Source organism: Psilocybe cubensis, chromosome 10, assembly GCF_017499595.1.
Source record: "Psilocybe cubensis strain MGC-MH-2018 chromosome 10, whole genome shotgun sequence".
Classification (NCBI taxonomy): domain Eukaryota; kingdom Fungi; phylum Basidiomycota; class Agaricomycetes; order Agaricales; family Agrocybaceae; genus Psilocybe; species Psilocybe cubensis.
In genome coordinates, this window is record NC_063008.1 from 1,307,946 (window position 1) to 1,325,714 (window position 17,769).

The window sequence follows — 17,769 nt, forward strand, 5'->3', positions numbered from 1 at the left end:
ATACATTACCATGCATGATTATACAATTTTGAGAGGCCTTGGATTCCGGTGGATGGAAGTGCATTCCTAGAAATAGATCGTAGATACATACATTACTATGCAATGTCCTACATTTTTGAGTCATCTTGGATTGCGATGGATGGCCATGAATTCTACACAAGAATTGTACCGGGTCGGGAATATTGTATGACATTCCACGAAACTTCGTGTGAACATAATGCCATTCAGTTTAGTGGAATATAGACAAAATTATTTTACATCATGTGCGTCATGTAGACCTTCTATGGCTCATGCATTCCTATGTATAGTTGAGGACAATCAAAGACATCAATTTTTGTATCTCAGGAACGCGAATTTTCTGGCAAAAACTAACGACGGATTCGAACTCGGACGGTCAAATAGCGTCTAAAAACACACTTTTCGTAAAATTCCCACGAGGTTTTGACCACCGCCAAATTTTTGGCCAAAAAAAATCAAAAGTTTAGTCATGTTACTTGGTGCCGGGCAGCTCGGCGACCGCAAATTCTTATCACGATGGGTTGAGTAATGACTCAATCGACATCATTACTCGCTGCGAAATCTGCCGGTGCTGCTTCTGCTTTCTCACTGCCCATGCCGCTGCACTCCCTGTCAAACCAACTCGATAAGCACTCATAAAGCGCCAGGAACGATTGATGAAACGACGGATAACATCGGTGGGACATTCTTCAAGGTATTTCTTTGCCGCATTCTTTGCATCTTGAAATGTCTTCTTTTCGACTTCTCGATAGCGGTATTTGCACCACCCCCAGTACTATGAAAATAGTTTATAAGTAGCTGCTACTACGAAGTATAATAACTCACCATTTCAATAGGATTCAATTCACAATGAAATTTTGGTAGAAAAATACATTCGTGCCCTCGAGATCTGATGTAAGTTTCAAGCATCGATGGCTGATTCTTGAAATCGTCTTGCTGGCTCAGAAGACGTGCAAGGCAGCAGCCTTGATTTTCAATTGGACAAATAGGAGAGCATTTGGCACGAAGACCCTGCACATTAAATCCACGTTCTTCGAGAACAGTTTGTAATCCTTTTGGTTGGCCATTGGGAAGGGTCATTTTCTGGTGTCGTCCACGGAGTTCAACAACAGGATTTGTATCAGGAATAATTGTATCATGCTGGACTCGCTGCTTTCCTCCATCGGATTTGTTCATATCAAAAGCTCTAAGAGCATCTGGTGGTAATGACGCATGTGCTGAGGACTGATCAAATATAAACAAACTCTGCTTTCCGGGATGTGCAGCTTCAAAGATATCGACAGTGCTCTCCATCTGTTTCAAAAGTTGTGCGCAGTCCCACCAGTCATCACCCCCAGGACCGCCACCTGGATAGATAATAACCGTTGAATCACGGATAACATTTCCATGTGCATCAACCAGAATAAGACGCCCCGTTTCTGGATTAATGAACGCTGAAACATGAATAATACGCCCACGTCCCTTTCTGCGCAAAGGAAATTCTCCTTTTTTCAACCAAAGACTGCGTGAGGCATCATTCCCATGAAAAGAAGTTTCATCGTGAAAATTTGGTATAATTTCACGTTCACCAGGCTTGAGTATTGGCTCCACACGGCGCAGTTCTGGGCCTTCATAATGAGCCATGCGTGCTTCAAACTTTTCCATTAAAGGAAGAAAAACTTCTTGTCGATATTTGACAACATCCGGTCGTTCATGGCCATCCATGTATACACCTTTTTTGACTTGCGAATATCTCCATCCAAGTTTGATAAGCCAGCGTTGAGCGGTGCGAGTGCTAATAGGTTTTTTTGGTACAATTCCAAGATCGGGGAGAATAATTGTATTGATTGTTATTTGAAGATTTCTGGGTGTCACTTCTCCTGTCCGTAGGCTTTGAAGATAATCAAGTATACGCTTCTTTATGAGCTCGTCTTTTAGCAAGGATCTGGAGGACCTCAAACCTCCACGTCGCTCTGCTGGGAGTTGTTCAAAAATTTGGTAGTGTCGAGCAAGTGCACGGATTTTGCGCGAAAACCAAATGCCGTCTCGCTCATGCCATTGTTCTGCAATTTCCGTGCTTGCCTGCATTTTTGTTCGTCCTTTCAGGCGAAGTGTGGCAAAGTTGCAAAGAATCAATAGCTTGTTGATATCCGATAGTGATCGAGACTTTCCCTGATTCTTTAAATCGGTTTTGATTTGATTTCGCAGAGTTTCCCAATCTTTAATTTCGGTCGGGTGGTTGCCAATGCTGTCGTCTAGGTCGTCTTCCCAGTCCTCCTCAGTTACCATATCGCTAGTTATTACTGAGTTTAACTGTTCCAAGTCGACAGATATTTGAGCGGAAATTTCTTCATCTAATTCCACATTTCCAGACTCGACCTCAACATTATCGGAATCCACCGTCTCGCGATCACACATATCTGACCCGTCAATAGAAGGATTTGTATATTGATGTGGTGTCGAATCAGATTCTGGAATGGATGGGACTGCTGATGCCTCACGAGCATGATTGGAATCCAATTCATCAAAATTTTGTGAGTCCGCCGTCAGATCAATGATTTCAACAGAGTTTCCTGTTTCCACAGATGATATACTGCGATCAGAAACACGACGTTTCCGTGAAGTATTGTTTGACGATGAGGCTGGAGGATCAACAAGGATAAACGAGTCTAATCGAGTCTGATTTGTGTATTTGCCTATGTGCCGCTCGTATGACCGTTTTGATTTGCTCAATAGATCTGGCCCTTTTACATAGGTAGTTGGGCGTGTTCCTACAGTATGCACAAAATGAGATACTTTAACATACAACTATCATATCAGTCAAATTTGATAACCATACCTTTCTTTTTCCTTCGCAACTTAGGAGGAATCCAGTCCTTATCCGTCTTATCATCTTCATCAATCTCATACGATAGTGCTGCAAGCCTTTTACCCAGCTCGGTGCTTGTGAGTCCTTTCCATGAATGCTCAACAATCTCATCAAGATCTGACTCAAATTCAGAACTTGAATCATTGTCCTCCTGCTCGCTATCAGCTTGATCCTTTAGATCTCGGGCATCATCTTGGTTTTTCGTGTTATTGCTATCCGCCAAGTCCAAGTTTTCATTTGGGGATTCGGTAATTGGGATTTGTGGAGGAGATGGTTGAACATTCTGATTTTTCAGGCCAGAAATGTTCCTTTTTTTCTTGGCTGGTCTGCCTTTAGGAGGCATCTTGTCGAATTTTTTTAGGAGGAACGGCTCGATAAAAATTTTTGATATTTGAGGCGCGAACACAGATTATCAAAAGCTATCTAAAAATGAATTTTCCGAGAATTTAGCGAATTGTTTTGACCACCGCCAAATTTTTTGACATTTTTTTCCCAAAAATGTTGATTCTGGAAATTCGGCTCGTGCAAATCGTTGAATTGGACCTAATACTACCTATTTAAACTGTTTCCGGACACTTTACATGTTTGTGGTAGTCTACATAATTCGCCGAAAAAAATTGATGTCTTTGATTGTCCTCAACTGTAACTTAGATCTGGTTTTGCTGATGATTATATCACCTTAACCACACTCCTGGACCCGAGCAATGAGGTGTCGTTATCATTCATTCTGTAGCGACGGAGAAGAATTAAGGTTTGAATGTTTACTCACGAAACTGTTGAATTGCTTTGTTGTTTTAATTGCCCGAGGTCAGCACGAGCAACCGTGTATTCTTACTCTTGAACATCGGCAGACTTTTGCTGTTTCTGTAAGGCTACGAAAGCTTGAACAGTAATGCATTGATTATAGGCTAACTCCCAGCTTGTAAACCAGCCATTCTGGCCTAGCTATTACTTAGTCAACTCCTTCACTGACGGCAACTGACCTTAACGGGCTAGAAGTACATTGAGATAATCACGCTTGGACTAGTTTGGCTGATGGGACCTTGTAGTTACGACTCGGGCATTTGGCAAACTCGTTACTTACCTCAGAAACAAATCTAATCGAACTTGTATTTTCACATCGTTGTTGACTGGCGGTTATTCGGTTAAGGTTTACGGTGAAAAGGATAATTGATAGTGTGCGTGATGAACTTTTTTTTCGGATATAGCCTCTGACTCCTGAGGGGTGTCCCCTGAGCTTGGTACTACTGAGGTACTTATCTACACTCCCCTGTGGCGTCGCGACTTTCATCGACCTATCCATGCGCTACGGAACAATGGCTGAGTTGAACTAGTGATTAGTATGTATAACCTGAGAGCAAAAAGCAAGACATTGGTCGATGTAAGTCCAGAATTTCTACTCAATGTATTGGCAGGACTAATATTGACCATTTTAGGCTCTGCGTCCTATAATTTTTGTGGAATAATCACCGTGGAATGATCTGGACTGCTATCGAGCGTGTTTATCCAATCTTCTACTTCAAACAAACATAATTATATCATTCATAAAGTACGGAATCCCCAAAATCGTAAACTAGTAAATTGATCGTGCATGGAAGGGAAGTAGTAGTTCTAAAGCACCAAGCGTGTACCTCTATTCATCCTGGTGGTATATTTCCCTGAATAATCTTGGCAAACGATGTTCTGGATGGCATTTCCTGAAGTGAGAGATAATATTTCCATGTCTAACAGATCTCTCGTCACACATTGTGCAGTAGATCCACACATTTGTATGGTACTCAATAATGTGGCGGAGCATTCCTCCTCCCCTCATCACATTTTTGCACCCCTTCACCAAACACTCCTTGCCATCGTCGGATTTGTCTCGTCGGTGGGACATTCTATGATATACCCTCAGATGGAGTTCAAATATATCTCTGCCACGGCACACCTCAGTGCATTTCCCAATCACACAGGGAATAAGGGGCAGATCATGGATTGTGACCTCTACCGGTTTGTGGAGTTGATGTTGGCTTGCAGCACCACTGGCGACGCCGTCCACAGAAGGAACAAGCTTTCTGCGTGAGTTCTTCACTCGCATTCCATCGACGTGCCATGTAGTTGGGGAATGTATTGTTTGGACTTTGAACGCAAGAGATAACCACTCGCTGCTGGTGAGCGTCGTCGTAGCACTCTTGTTTTGTACGGTTTCCGCGACTGGTTCAGTGACTTCGAATGATTCATCCTCGGAGGAAGTGATATCCGCTAATTCAACAGAATGAGTGCTTTGAAATAAGGTATTTTGTGGAGATGTGGTTGGATGTCGGGAAACCTCATTCGTTTCGATATGGCGCAAAGTACCATTAGATATATTTTTCCCTTGAAGAAGATTTGGATGTATAGATTTGGATAGCTCTGCAGGGAAGGGCTGGTCTGCCATTTCTAATAAAGCTTCAATCGCAATACGTTCTTTCACCCATCGATCATAACCGTCTCGCCGTCTCTGACCTGGAGCAGAAGGATTGTGACCATATTCCTCTCGAGTTGGCAAAGGCGCAGAAGAGTGCCACTGCGACTGTGAGTTAAGACCGTTGTACTCTTCTCCTCGCTGCTCTCTGTATCGAGTCTGGAAAGTTTCTGTGTAAGGGTTCATTTGTTGATCATGAGCCTGCGAAGGAGTGCACATGCATGGAGTGTCAAAACGGTTGAAGCACATGGTTGTAGTTGTGAGCTGAACGAGATCTTGTAATAGAATGAGAGGGGAATACTTAAACGATAGATTTTATGTGCAACACATTCAAAATTTGGGCTGTGCTTTATACTCGAGGGTTTGGGGACACCAACGCATTGTACAATGTACCTTTGCCCTAAAAGGGAAGTTGGATCGACAATGCTAGCCTCAGTGAAAATGAGATTTGGCGCTTTGGCCTTCCCGTTTCGGGTCCCAAATATCCGCTTTCCGTCATTCAATGGCCCGACGTTTGATTTGCTGACCCTACCTGGTTAACAAAATGCGCTTCTAGTACGCCGTTCTATATCCAACGTGGGCTCGGATTTCGATGAGGAAACTTTTTATTCAGCGAAATCCAGAAGTGATGTGTTGAGCTGTACTCTTCTATCTAATGAAAATCGATGTAGGAAAGCCTGGTGGTTCCCTGATCGGAAGTGCTGATGGCTTCCAAGGATATTTGCGATAATAGTGATGATTCAACTCTCTCTCCTCAATGAGAAGCATGACTATAGGCATATATGAAAGACCAGGAGCCTTGCGCCCGTCAAAATCCATAATTGTGCTGTATGCTAAAACGGCCAATCGGAAGGTGTGAGGGGAGTCCGGGGAAACCTCCGGACGGGAGTAAGGCACCGAGGGTCCAAATAACCACTCTTTTGTAAACTCTTCGGTGTAAAGGGATACTGAAATCTTCAACCCATAGTTGGTGAGCATATATATAGGCTCGACGAGAGAATCATGGATGACATCGACAATTTCCTCTGGATACAGGAAGTTTGCCTCTATAACGTCGTTCGAACAGGCGTAGCACTCGGGACCCCGCGCAAGCATCGAAGACTTGGACGATGGAATGCCGTCCCAGATGAACAAGCTGCGGTCTCCAGACTCTTCCATGATTGACGCTTGCAGACGGTGGAATGCCTTTTCCCCTTCCCCGTATGTGATCGGCATGTTGACGTCCAACAGCCCGAGAAGACAGTACGCCTTGTCCTCCTCGCGTGTCGTCTCCCGTGTAGATGCCCACCTCAGCCTATCGCGGACGTTCTGCATCCCGGGTACAAAATGTATGATTTCGAGAAGAGGGATGGATGTTATGTAGGAGACTTGTTCTATCAGTGCATTCTGCGTGGTAGGGCACGGAGTAAATGCCTGCTGGATTTTGTCATTTGGATTAGTGGTAATTGAAATCCATGCATCATAGTAGAACTTGACCACGGTGGGAGCCAGTAGCTCTTGGAGGGTCCATCCTCTAGTGAACCATGGATCGTTGAAAATCTCCGCAAAAGGTCGATCTCGAAAGGCAGTAGGTCTGATAGGACGTCTGCTATTCCCAAGGTGAACGATACAAATGCTCGAGCTGCGATACCAATTGAACATAGACCGAATCGACTCGTCGAGTTCCGCGCTGCTTCGCTTGTCGATGCAGCAGGTGTCAATCCAGGCATATCTATATCCATGCATGTTGTATGCCACGAAGCAAAAATTGATCAGCTTCAGAAGGCCAGCGTCCTGTGGACCGCCCATTGTCAGACACGCCTGAGAGTCGATGAAGTGTTTTAGAGCGTAAATGATTTCGGGTCTGGAATTAACGTGGTTTGGTGCCATATGTACCGCTGTAGTATTCCTGTTTCCAGCGCTTGCGTTGATTAGAGTGGACAGCAACTTGAACTTGTGAGAGCCTGGCCCGTGGTTCGTGGGTGGCATCCTCATGAGCATGGCGACAGCCTCCGCGTTGACTTTCGACAATTCCCGTACGTCCTCGATATTCAACTCGCCTGGTCCCCACCTATGAGAGAGGATAGCATACTTTGTGCTGTCCGTCGCAGCATCCGCGATCACGTTCTTGCACGTTTTCTGGAACCCCTTCTTCGACCAGTCATATTCAGCGATTGCGGCCCAGTTGCTTAGCTTGGTGATAACAAATCTTCTTATTTCACCCAACGCTACATGTAATAGTTGACCTTGATCGATGAGCTGCATGCTGCTGATCTGTATGAGGTGAAGTGGAAGCGCGCCTCGGATGTATCCTTCTGCGATTCTACCAGTGTCTATTCGAAATTATAAGTTTCATTCCCAGTCACCATATCCCAGAAATCAATAAATGAACTCACTTGTCGAAAGATATTCTGAGACGTCACGGTTGATGTATTAGATCCAAATATGAAGTGCAAAAAAGCTGTGACATACTTACCTGAGATCTCCCACCAATGGACAGTACTTGAAGGCGAACTAACTTGATACTGGTCCTGGAACCACACAGCTATCATGTAAGTAAATATATGAACGCGAAGAGGGAAACACTCCTTCAAGACTTACGGTCATATAAATTGAATAACGCGTCCCGGTATGCCTCCCAGTCATCCAAAGGTTGTTTGTAATTTTGATTCGACATTGATAAATCAGAGAATCCCTTGACGGTGATTGGCTTTTCGAGAGAAAAACGCAAATAACCTTGTATGATGCTCGATGCGAGAGGAGAATATCACATATGTCTATCACCCGACATCTTTATCGATTTCATAATTGACTTTAAAATAAACACACAACGTGCACACCCTTCATTGCTTTTGATTTACAGAATCGTCCCATTGCATCTGGTGCAGCGCACACACCCACTCAGTCATCCAACCAATACGAATCACCGTGAACCTTCCAAAAAGCTCCTCAATTCCCTCACCAACCCCTTTGCGAGCACCTCCAGTGGCTCTTTCCCCCTCCCCACGCCGAGTCGGGGTACCTCGGCGATCGTGCGCGAGCGATTGAGCACAAGGCCTATGCGCCGGGGGGAGAATGAGACGGAAAGGGCGGAGAAAGGGATGGGTTGAATTTCGACTTGTGTTTCTTTCACGGCAGATGGTGGTGGGGTGGATGGTGATGGTGAAGAGGGCGAAGAGGGTGAGGAACCTTTTATCAACCCAAAGAATAATCGTTTGGGTTTGGGTTTAGGCGGTGGGTTGTGTATCCGTGTTGATGACGATGGTTGTGTTTGCGATTGGGATTGGGAATTGGACTGAGGGACCATATACGCTGTCTTTACCGACGACAGTGATGCCAGCGACGAGTTCGAACTGTGCGATCCTGTACCCATGTTCGCACCATACATCCTCCTCTCCTGTCTTCTGCCTCCACTCTGTCCGACTTCTGGCATGCATACCACGCCCTGCCGTACACCCTCAATTCGTACTAAATCCTCCAACCTCGCACGCGGCTGCTCGACGTCAAACAAATCCCGAAACGCGTCCTCACGTTCGATATGCAACTCGGAGTCGTCCGCAAAGACGTCCTGTCTGACTTTAAGAGCGATGAACCGGTCCAGAACGAGCGTCTCGCGATGGATCGTCATAAGTGGAGATGTGTCTTCAACTTGTTGCTGGGAAACTAGGGAAGTAGTCGATCGACTGTAAGCCGGCGGCCCGAACTGGGAGACAGGTGACGTAGGAACTTGTTCTTGTGGCTGCGCAGGAGTGGATCCAGATCCAGATGTGGTATTGCTCGACGTAGGTAGGGTGAGCGGGAATGGATCGCTCGTGTACGGTGGGCGGATAAGCATGTTATAGCTTGGGAGGTACGTGCTCCTGAGAACATGCATGCATGCTGTATACAACCTGCGCGATACGAGGCGCAGCGATGTGGACATCCAGAAGAGGGTCTTGCGCTGTAATGAAGGTTTGCTATCTTCGTAGAGGTACTGGTCGAGCTGGTGCTGAGATAACGACGAGGAAGGCGGTAAAACAGGCAGATGCGTTGGAGATGTGAGCGGTGGGAAGGTGTGGTGAATGATTTGGAGAAGGATATGCGAGGGTAGAGATGTAAGGGTTGGGTGCCTCCTAGAAGAGGATTGGAAATATGGAGAAGACGGGGAAGGCGATGACGGGGACTGGTAGGGCGGTGGAGGGGGATACATGATGACTTTGTCGTCGATAATCATCTTGGGGTTGGTCGAGCTTAATATGTGTTAACACGGGCAAAGAACCGCTGGCTTAGCGGTTGGCTTACTATGCTACCGATTGGTGTAAGCTGTGATTACAGTAAGAACCTGTGGGTAATTATGTTCTGCCAGCAAGAGGGGTAGGGATACAAATATGAGATATAAGTATCCACGGACGTACCTGTTTTTGGTCGATATAAGGAGGCAGTGCGGACTGCGGAACGACGGGGAAACTTGGAAATGGGTCAGTTCTGTCAGTCAACAGCCTGCGGGTCTGAATGAGAGAGCTGCGATCACCAGCCTGAATGACTGCGTGAAAATCTCTTCTACAAGAACATACGATAGTTCTGGTGCAAAGTAGAATCAAAAAAGCGATATACGCCTGCGTGAGTTGAGCGGTGTAGTTCTACTGAAGTTTCCACAATCCGCAAACCTTGCGGCGCGTACGTAATATGTTTGTCATGCGGAGCGTGCCGACAGATGCCGTTTGGGTGGCAGGATTAAGCTCAATGTTTGATTTAGCGCCGCAGTGGCTCTCAGTATGCCCACAAGAATCCTTAAAAACCTTAAAATACCTTTTAGATCAACATTATCAACTCTGAGCAAAAATGGCTCAGAGTCGTTGTCGCCCCGAATACCACAATCACGTGGGCGGGGCCAAGCAAGACGACGTGCGATGTGGCTCGGCGGCGCGTTACGCGTATGCAGAGTGCAGGCTGTAACTTGGCTCTCGTTACGTGCATTTGACAATGACAGTGAAATACGGGATACATAAAGATAGTCTGAGAGAGGCGATATACACACTATCGTTGATTACGGGCGCCAGAGAAAATACAAGGCACCTATCTTGTTTATCTCGCCGTTCTCTCATTGAACGCTAATATTCCGGAAAACATATGATATTATCTTTGTCGGATTGGCATTTTTTATGTCTTTACAAGTTGAGAGCTTGCAACGACCACATTTGATACATAAAAGTTGATTATGCTGTCAACAATTTAAGGAAAATAAAAGAATATGAGAGAACGCGACGTCTGAAAAAAGACACGAAGCTCGAATCAATGTGTTTTATTCACTAAAATATCGAGCTGTAAGTGGTGTATATTGAGGTACCCACGAGGCCTAAAACAAAAGTCAGCCGTGGTATAGTGAAGACCTGAAGAAAATGTACCAATAAGGCCCAGCTGGCCGAGGTAGTTAAGAGCTGAGCCACGCTGAGTGAGAATCAAAACAGCGGTAAGCGAGCGTCTTTATTGCAGTATAGCATCTAATCATGTACCTTCTTAGGATCTCCAGTAATATAACCACGCGTGAACGATATACGCGAGACAGTCCACAAGGTTATCGTTCCTGCTGTGAGAATGGGATATTTAAACCCGTTTATTGCAGAGCTGTGTTTAAAACAGAGTGGTTAGTAGACAGCAGACAAATTCAAGTCCTAAGGCACTCACAGAATTAGCACAATGGGCATCTGCTCTAGAGTCTGCTGAGCAGCACCTATTTTCATGACATCAGACACTGTCGGAATGATTTCGTCGACATCTCCTTACGTTGTGCACAGTTGAAAAGGTGGGCATCTTGGGACTTCTCGGCCTCTGCCTTTTCTGCGTACACTGTAAGACGTAGACAGGTCAGCATATCACTATACATCGCGCTGTGAGACCATATCGCACATTGAGGGTATGCAATTCCAGCTTTTTTGCGGTACGTAGCAACGACTTGGCTTTGCCCAATCAAAAGAAACACTACGCTAACCAGGGACGCGCCGACATAGCCAAGTCTGAGGTTTGAATCTAAATTAGCAGTTTTAAGGATGGATAATGACCGAAAACATACCCCTCCGGGATTTCCACTGTATGAGCCATTCAAACGGGGTGTAATTGGGGAAAGAAAGGGTGTTTAGTGTTGATAATGCTTCCACAGTGGCATGGTTTTATATCCCGTCTCGAGGGAACGCGCACACTCTTGCCGTAAAATATGAACGGGCTACGTCAGTGCCGGCTACCCGGAAATGTAGTATATGAACTGTCGATCTTACCTCAGCAGGTGTCGACGTGTCACTGCAACTCTCACACTGGACAAGAGCCTGGTAATCGATATTATCCATCGACATTGCCTCTTGACGTGATGAATAGATTCAAGCAGCATGTACGGTAGATGGCTTCCCTGGGTGATGACAGTGACAAAGGAATTGTGTACCCGTCAGTCATCTAATGTTGTCGGCAAGTTGTCGGCACGGGCAAAGCGAGAGCGATACGTCATATGCCGGTTTGCTGTGCGGAAGTTGTGAAGTTCATTCGACTTTGGTAGTTCTTGCGTCAAGTAAGAGATGGATATGATATTGATGACGAGTACAAGCATGTACAATAGAAATACGGAACCGCGCTGCCAGCATAGTTAAATCGGAGACCTAAAATTAGGATTCGGCCCGCCGCATGTAGGTCCAAGCTCATCCCTGGTGACCTCTTGAATCAAATAATAAAAGCACAACACACGCCCTTTTAGCAAGGGAAAACATACCAATATGTGTCTTAAGATGTCAGCTTTCACGAGGAAGTCTTTAGCTTCACTCATATTTTCGCTGGCTTGATCAAAGCTCAATGTTGCTCCAATAATACGCAATCATCTTGGCTAGAGAGGCTGTCAACGACTTTCGAGTTCATAGAAGAATTCATGGTTACCGAAGGTCCCAATTATAATTTTATAATGGAACTTTCGACTAATATAAACTTCATGGAGTGTTCCTTGTTTGAACCGATCGGCGCAACTCTGTTTTTCCAGCAGCTGACGTTTCTATCCAACTGGATACACTCATGCCCAAATATGGAAAGCACCAGGACCAGCCAAAAACTATTTGTGTGCGTGCCATTAAGTTGTTCAACAATTACCGAGTGGCCAGTTGTTGTTTTTTGTTCGAACAACATAGTAAACACGCGCCTTGACAACATATAAAGACGTGCCATTACCCACGTCGTGGGCCATTAAACCCAAACTATCACAACAACCTATCTCGAATCCTAGTTTGCCACTTCCCTCATACAAACTATACAGCTGCACATGTCACAACCAAACAGACCGAAAAACGGGGGTATATTCCGCTCTGGAAGCAAGCCAAAGAAAACAAACCGCCAGCCTCGGGTTCGAAAAACGAGCGAAGAAGAGTTCATAAGATATTTGGATAAAGCAAAATTTCGGAAATCGAGAGATGGGAGAAGAATTCCGGTCTCGTCAGGCGTGAGTGCTCCTCAGCCCAGGAGCTCACTGGTCTCCTCAGGAGCGAGTGATCCTCGCCCCAGGAATCCACCGGTATCACCAGGAATGAGTGCTCCTCACCCCAGGAGCTCACTGGTCCCCGCAGGAGTAGGCGCTCCTCGCCCCAGGAATCCACCGATCTCATCAGGAATGAGTCGTCCTCTCCCCAGAAACCCACCGGTATCATCAGGAATGAATGCTCCTCACCCCAGGCGCTCACTGGTCCCCGCGGCAGTGAGCGCTCCTCGCCCCAGGAATCCACCGATCTCATCAGGAATGAGTGCTCCTCACCCCAGGAGCTCACTAGTCCCCTCAGGAGTGAGTGCTACTCACCCCAGGAGCTCACTGGTCTCCTCAGGTGCGAGTACTCCTCGACCCAGGACTCCACCGGTCGCGAGTGCTCCTCTCCCCAGGAGTCAATCTGTCTTCTCAGACGTGAGTACTACCTGGCCCAGATTTCAATATCAATCTGTACTGATTTGATTCTTCGGAAGGTGGAGGAATCTAATGAGCCATTGACCGCTTCTGAGCTCGAACAAAGTATACGAAGAAACATGAAAGGCCCTCAATGGGGGAAAATCCGACGTCCATACGATTATTGAGCAGCGTTGTGGGTTTATCTTCTCCAAACAGCCGGTGTTACTCAATCTGGTGTACAAATGTATCCTTTCGTCATATCTATTCAATATGATCACTTGAACTAAACGTACCAAAATGTTGGGAATAACATGAGCTACACCGGTCCAAAGTCAAAAAATATGCTATACCTAATTCTCGGAAGCGATCTTTCCCATTAAATCTGCAAGTAAACGCGCCTCAATGATTCCGATAGGCGCATGGGGTCTTACGCCTTCATCATCCCACCATCCATCTGGCAGTCGCTCCTCACCAAACCATTGACGAAGTCTAGAGACCGGAATCACACCGTCCAACCCTCCTTTCAGGCTGTAAGTACGCCTGTCATGCGCGTCAGATCCCGAGTGGCATTGATATCCTCGAAGAGCTTCCCATGTAAGGGCACATTCGCCTAGAGAAATCTGTTGATGGATAGAGCTCAGAGGACGTGGAGCGTTCTTTACTCGTCGAGCATGAAATTTCGCAATGTCGATATAGCTAAGACCACCTTCAGAATCACCGAAGCTCTCATGACGCCGTTGTGAGGCATATTGCAAGAGATCTTCAAGCAATATAACATCAGGCGTCACAGATGGTATAGAATCTGGATGAACAAATGCAGCATCATGTGTGATCTTGAGTTTTCCCCTACTGGAGAGTGAGGAAAGGTCGAGAACTAATCTTGGGTAAAAGAAAAATGGTGTGTTGATTGGGCGAAGTACAACGGAGAGTGACCTTCTCAAAAAGCCACTGGGTTCCATTTTCGGCGTTGTGGTTCTGGGAGGTCTGCTTAATGATATATGTCCGCAAGTGACAAATCCAACAATGGCGAGAAGAAAGGCGAGTGGATAGGTAAGGTTGTAAACCAGAACCATGGCATGAACTAATTCCATGAAAGCGAGGTTTTTTCCATCCCTAGATCTGTACAATGACGTGAGCTAATTGGCGCCATATATCTGCATAAGTGCGCCCACATGAAGCCGTGATTTGCAAGACTATTGAGGGCAGGACATGGAGAGCGGGAACCATTGGTAGGGCATGTCCTGAACTCGTATTTTGATTGTGCGGTATTCAAGAGTTTACGTTGAGAGGATGTCATCGAGAACTATGAATCAGAAGTGATTAATGACCTGACCTCACGCGCCAACTTCGCGGTGACATACATTTCTATGGATGACTTGTTGTGAAATGACTGGGACAGGTAGAAGGTTTCCCCACTCAGTATACTAGGAGAGTGACTCATGATCGTTCTACCGTCGTCATGCAACATGTTGCCAAACAGTACAAAAATAGTGGCATACATGCCTACACTTACATGAATTTTAGCTTTAACTTATGGACCTCTCAAAAATCAAGCTGTTCTACATGTTTGGCCAAGGAATGGAGATCGTTATTGAGTATATGAGTGAATGACTATGTTGGAAACGATTTGTAAACCAATTGTAAACGACGTCGACCTCATTAGAAGAGACTAAATTTGGCTTACAGCTTGCCACTTGGGGTACACACCCTGGCATGGGAAAGCTCACGTGTTATGCAACGAAGGCGCCCAAGAGGACAGAGAAATTATAAAACAAGATTGTTAGGCAATTACTCAAAAGGCGAGATTGGAACTAATCCAGATGAAGCAAAATATATTCGAGTTAAATTTTGTTCCATGTAAAAATTCAAAGAAAACTCTGAATGGGATGGGCAAAATGCGAAGCTACAAAATCTGGCATACTCCCGTACCATGAAATATCGCTCATGGTTTCCTTTGGACATATCCAAACGCAATAAAATAGATGGGAAGATGCAACAACATCCGTAAATTCTTGAGTTGAATAGGCGTTTTTTTTAAGTGCTAGCACCATTATAGATGACTCTGTACATTTATGGCTGGAATCATGGAAGGCATTTGCTTTCTAATGATTACTTGTACATCATTTACGACCTCGGAGTCTGTTACAGCGTTACTATAACTTCATACAAGGTGGAGTTTACTTCTTGAGGCTCCAATTATAATAATAAGTCAGTCCAATAATACATTAATTGCAGCTGAGGGTAGAATATCGTCACATTTAGTGGCAGGCAAAAAGTGAGCCTTTGAATAAACCCTAACCTAACTGGCCAAATTACCGAATAGGTCTATATTTAGTCAGTATCCAACATTACTAATCAGTGTTCCTTGCTGAGCAAGGACCTTATTCATCTTTCGACTATGCAAAAGGAAAGCGAGCTTACAAGTACGCCTGAAATTTGCCAGAAAGTTCAAATTTGAGCAGATTTTTTATCGATAAAAGGGAAGGAGAAAAGACCGATCACCATCACAATCACAACCACCCACCAACCCAAACACAGAATACACTGCTAAATCAACCTCACTTCCCCATAATGACACAAGAGAAGATCAGAGTCGGTTTCGTCGGTTTGTCTGCCAACTCGGGATGGGCAGCGAGCACTTTAGGCCCAGCACTGGTTCACCCCTCCGTACGCGACAAATATGACCTCGTCGCAGTCTCCACGACCTCAGAAGCGTCAGCCAAGGCATCGGCAGAAAAACAATCCCAAGCGGTAGGCCATCCGGTCAAAGCATATTTTGGCGATGCCTCCGCCATAGCTTCCGACCCAGACGTCGATCTCGTGGCCGTCGCAGTCAAGGCACCCTATCATAAGCAAATCGTCCTCAAGGCTATTGAGGCGAAGAAGGACTTCTTCGTTGAGTGGCCAGCCGGCACTTCTACAAAAGAAACCGAGGAGATTGCAGCTGCAGCTCAGAAACAAGGCGTCAAGTCTCTGGTTGGGTTACAGGGGCGCAACGCGCTCGTTACTCAGAAGGTCAGTTGATAAATTTGGTGTTTTTGATATGTTCTCAACATCCAACATTAGGTCAAAGAACTGCTGGCGTCTGGAGTTATAGGCAAAGTCCGATCCACAAACGTCGTACGTCTCTTTTCTCTCTGGTAATATCGACAAAACCCGATGTGAAACGCCTTGTCTAGATCGCACACCATCCGAGGGAGATCAATTACCACGTACCATACAATTTCGAAGAAAATGCGTACCTTTTAGAAAGGAAAAATGGTTTGTATCCAACCGTTACAACGCAAAGCCCCACTTATATTGGTATTTCAGGCGTTACTATGTTCAGCATTGCTGTTGGCCACCAGCTCGATATCCTGACACACGTACTGGGAGATTTTGCGAGCGTATCGGCAACTAGCGCACAGTTCTATCCCGTCGTGACCATCCTGGGTAAGGATCTAAAGCCGACAGGGAAGACATTCGATGCCCAGAACGAAGATCACTTTGCCATTACTGGCATCCTCAAGTCAGGCGTCATGGCAAACATTTTCTGGCGATCTGGATATTCTTCAACGGAAGGAAGACGCCAATACATCTGGGAGATTGAAGGCGAAGAGGGCACCATCAGACTCGAGTCAAACCATATCTTGGGCGCGTTCCCCGCCATGATAGAGTCCGAACTGTATCTTAATGGCAAGAAGCTGGAGGGCCATGGAAATGGTGTTGTGACTGTCAGTGAGGCATGGAAGGAGTTTGCGACTGGAAAAGGATCCTACGCCACGATTGACGACGCAGTCAAGCACCATCGGCTCTTGGATGCAATCGAAACTAGTGCCAAAGAGGGTAGAAGGGTTAACTTGTGAAGAGAATATGATTATAAAATGTTTAGACATACGTGATATATGTCGATTGTATCGTAAATATTTATTGAATGCTTCGAGATTTTTTTTATATTTGACGGTGTTTAACGATTTATGATCGTGGCTTCATTACAAAAAATTAGCAGTGACGGAGGTATAGGAGCCTAAGGCGAAAGAACAGAAGATACCGTAAGGAAAAGCAGATATAGTGGAAGTTCCATTAGGCGCCGAACAGCGAAATAATGAGTTGGTACACCCAAAAGAAACCATTGGTTTATTTCAGCCACATTGAGAACGACGCCGGACGCGAAGCTGGTCTGGCTGCCATGATGCTGGTGACAGTTCGGGGAAGAGATGATAAAACGCTTGTTTGTACATATTTGATCCGTCTTTCGGCCTTCTGAATTGGCTTAGTCACCTGCGCTTAGAGCTTAGAGCCTCACTTGCAAGGTTGCTCTCCTGAACCGATGCCAAATCGTCCACGACCATCACTCTGACCCGTTGTTCGAAAACCTTTGGCCGCGGGGGATCAAGTATCATATACGGAACACAGCGCATACGACATCGTATCCCTATCACACTATCTAACTATAACACTCTTTCTTAGATCCCGGAGGCGACCCGGAGGACTACTTATACCAGACATCCAATTCAAATTCATTCCTGTCCAGCATCTTTTTTCCTACTAAATCACTCTACCCAACGAAGTATCGATCTCATTATCTGAATTTATATTCTGTGTATCTTCTTCTGC

At 45.6% G+C, this 17,769-nt stretch overlaps 6 protein-coding genes across 6 annotated transcripts; 1 reads left to right on the plus strand and 5 right to left on the minus strand.

The window, feature by feature from the left end:
- Positions 1-4,644: 4,644 nt before the first annotated feature.
- JR316_0010687 (uncharacterized protein) lies at positions 4,645-5,561 on the minus strand (the record flags this gene model as incomplete). The annotated part of the gene is made up of 2 exons (XM_047896352.1): positions 4,645-4,746; positions 4,797-5,561. The coding sequence occupies 2 exons, from the start codon at positions 5,559-5,561 to the stop codon at positions 4,645-4,647; spliced, it is 867 nt and encodes a 288-aa protein (XP_047744397.1).
- Positions 5,562-5,960: 399 nt separating this feature from the next.
- On the minus strand, positions 5,961-7,968 carry JR316_0010688 (Vegetative incompatibility protein HET-E-1; the record flags this gene model as incomplete). Its single annotated transcript, XM_047896353.1, has 4 exons — positions 5,961-7,624; positions 7,688-7,702; positions 7,768-7,836; positions 7,893-7,968. 4 exons carry the CDS (start codon positions 7,966-7,968, stop codon positions 5,961-5,963), a joined length of 1,824 nt encoding a protein of 607 aa, XP_047744398.1.
- A 246-nt stretch (positions 7,969-8,214) lies between these two features.
- On the minus strand, positions 8,215-9,967 carry JR316_0010689 (uncharacterized protein; the record flags this gene model as incomplete). The annotated part of the gene is made up of 5 exons (XM_047896354.1): positions 8,215-9,520; positions 9,613-9,629; positions 9,686-9,791; positions 9,845-9,851; positions 9,952-9,967. 5 exons carry the CDS (start codon positions 9,965-9,967, stop codon positions 8,215-8,217), a joined length of 1,452 nt encoding a protein of 483 aa, XP_047744399.1.
- A 463-nt stretch (positions 9,968-10,430) lies between these two features.
- Positions 10,431-11,369, minus strand: JR316_0010690 (Microsomal glutathione S-transferase 3; the record flags this gene model as incomplete). Its single annotated transcript, XM_047896355.1, has 7 exons — positions 10,431-10,491; positions 10,618-10,718; positions 10,784-10,895; positions 10,956-11,001; positions 11,055-11,117; positions 11,178-11,284; positions 11,341-11,369. The coding sequence occupies 7 exons, from the start codon at positions 11,367-11,369 to the stop codon at positions 10,431-10,433; spliced, it is 519 nt and encodes a 172-aa protein (XP_047744400.1).
- A 2,154-nt stretch (positions 11,370-13,523) lies between these two features.
- Positions 13,524-14,470, minus strand: JR316_0010691 (uncharacterized protein; the record flags this gene model as incomplete). Its single annotated transcript, XM_047896356.1, has 2 exons — positions 13,524-14,292; positions 14,346-14,470. 2 exons carry the CDS (start codon positions 14,468-14,470, stop codon positions 13,524-13,526), a joined length of 894 nt encoding a protein of 297 aa, XP_047744401.1.
- Positions 14,471-15,744: 1,274 nt separating this feature from the next.
- JR316_0010692 (Dehydrogenase aclE) lies at positions 15,745-17,018 on the plus strand (the record flags this gene model as incomplete). The annotated part of the gene is made up of 4 exons (XM_047896357.1): positions 15,745-16,188; positions 16,240-16,293; positions 16,353-16,434; positions 16,486-17,018. The coding sequence occupies 4 exons, from the start codon at positions 15,745-15,747 to the stop codon at positions 17,016-17,018; spliced, it is 1,113 nt and encodes a 370-aa protein (XP_047744402.1).
- Positions 17,019-17,769: the final 751 nt, after the last annotated feature.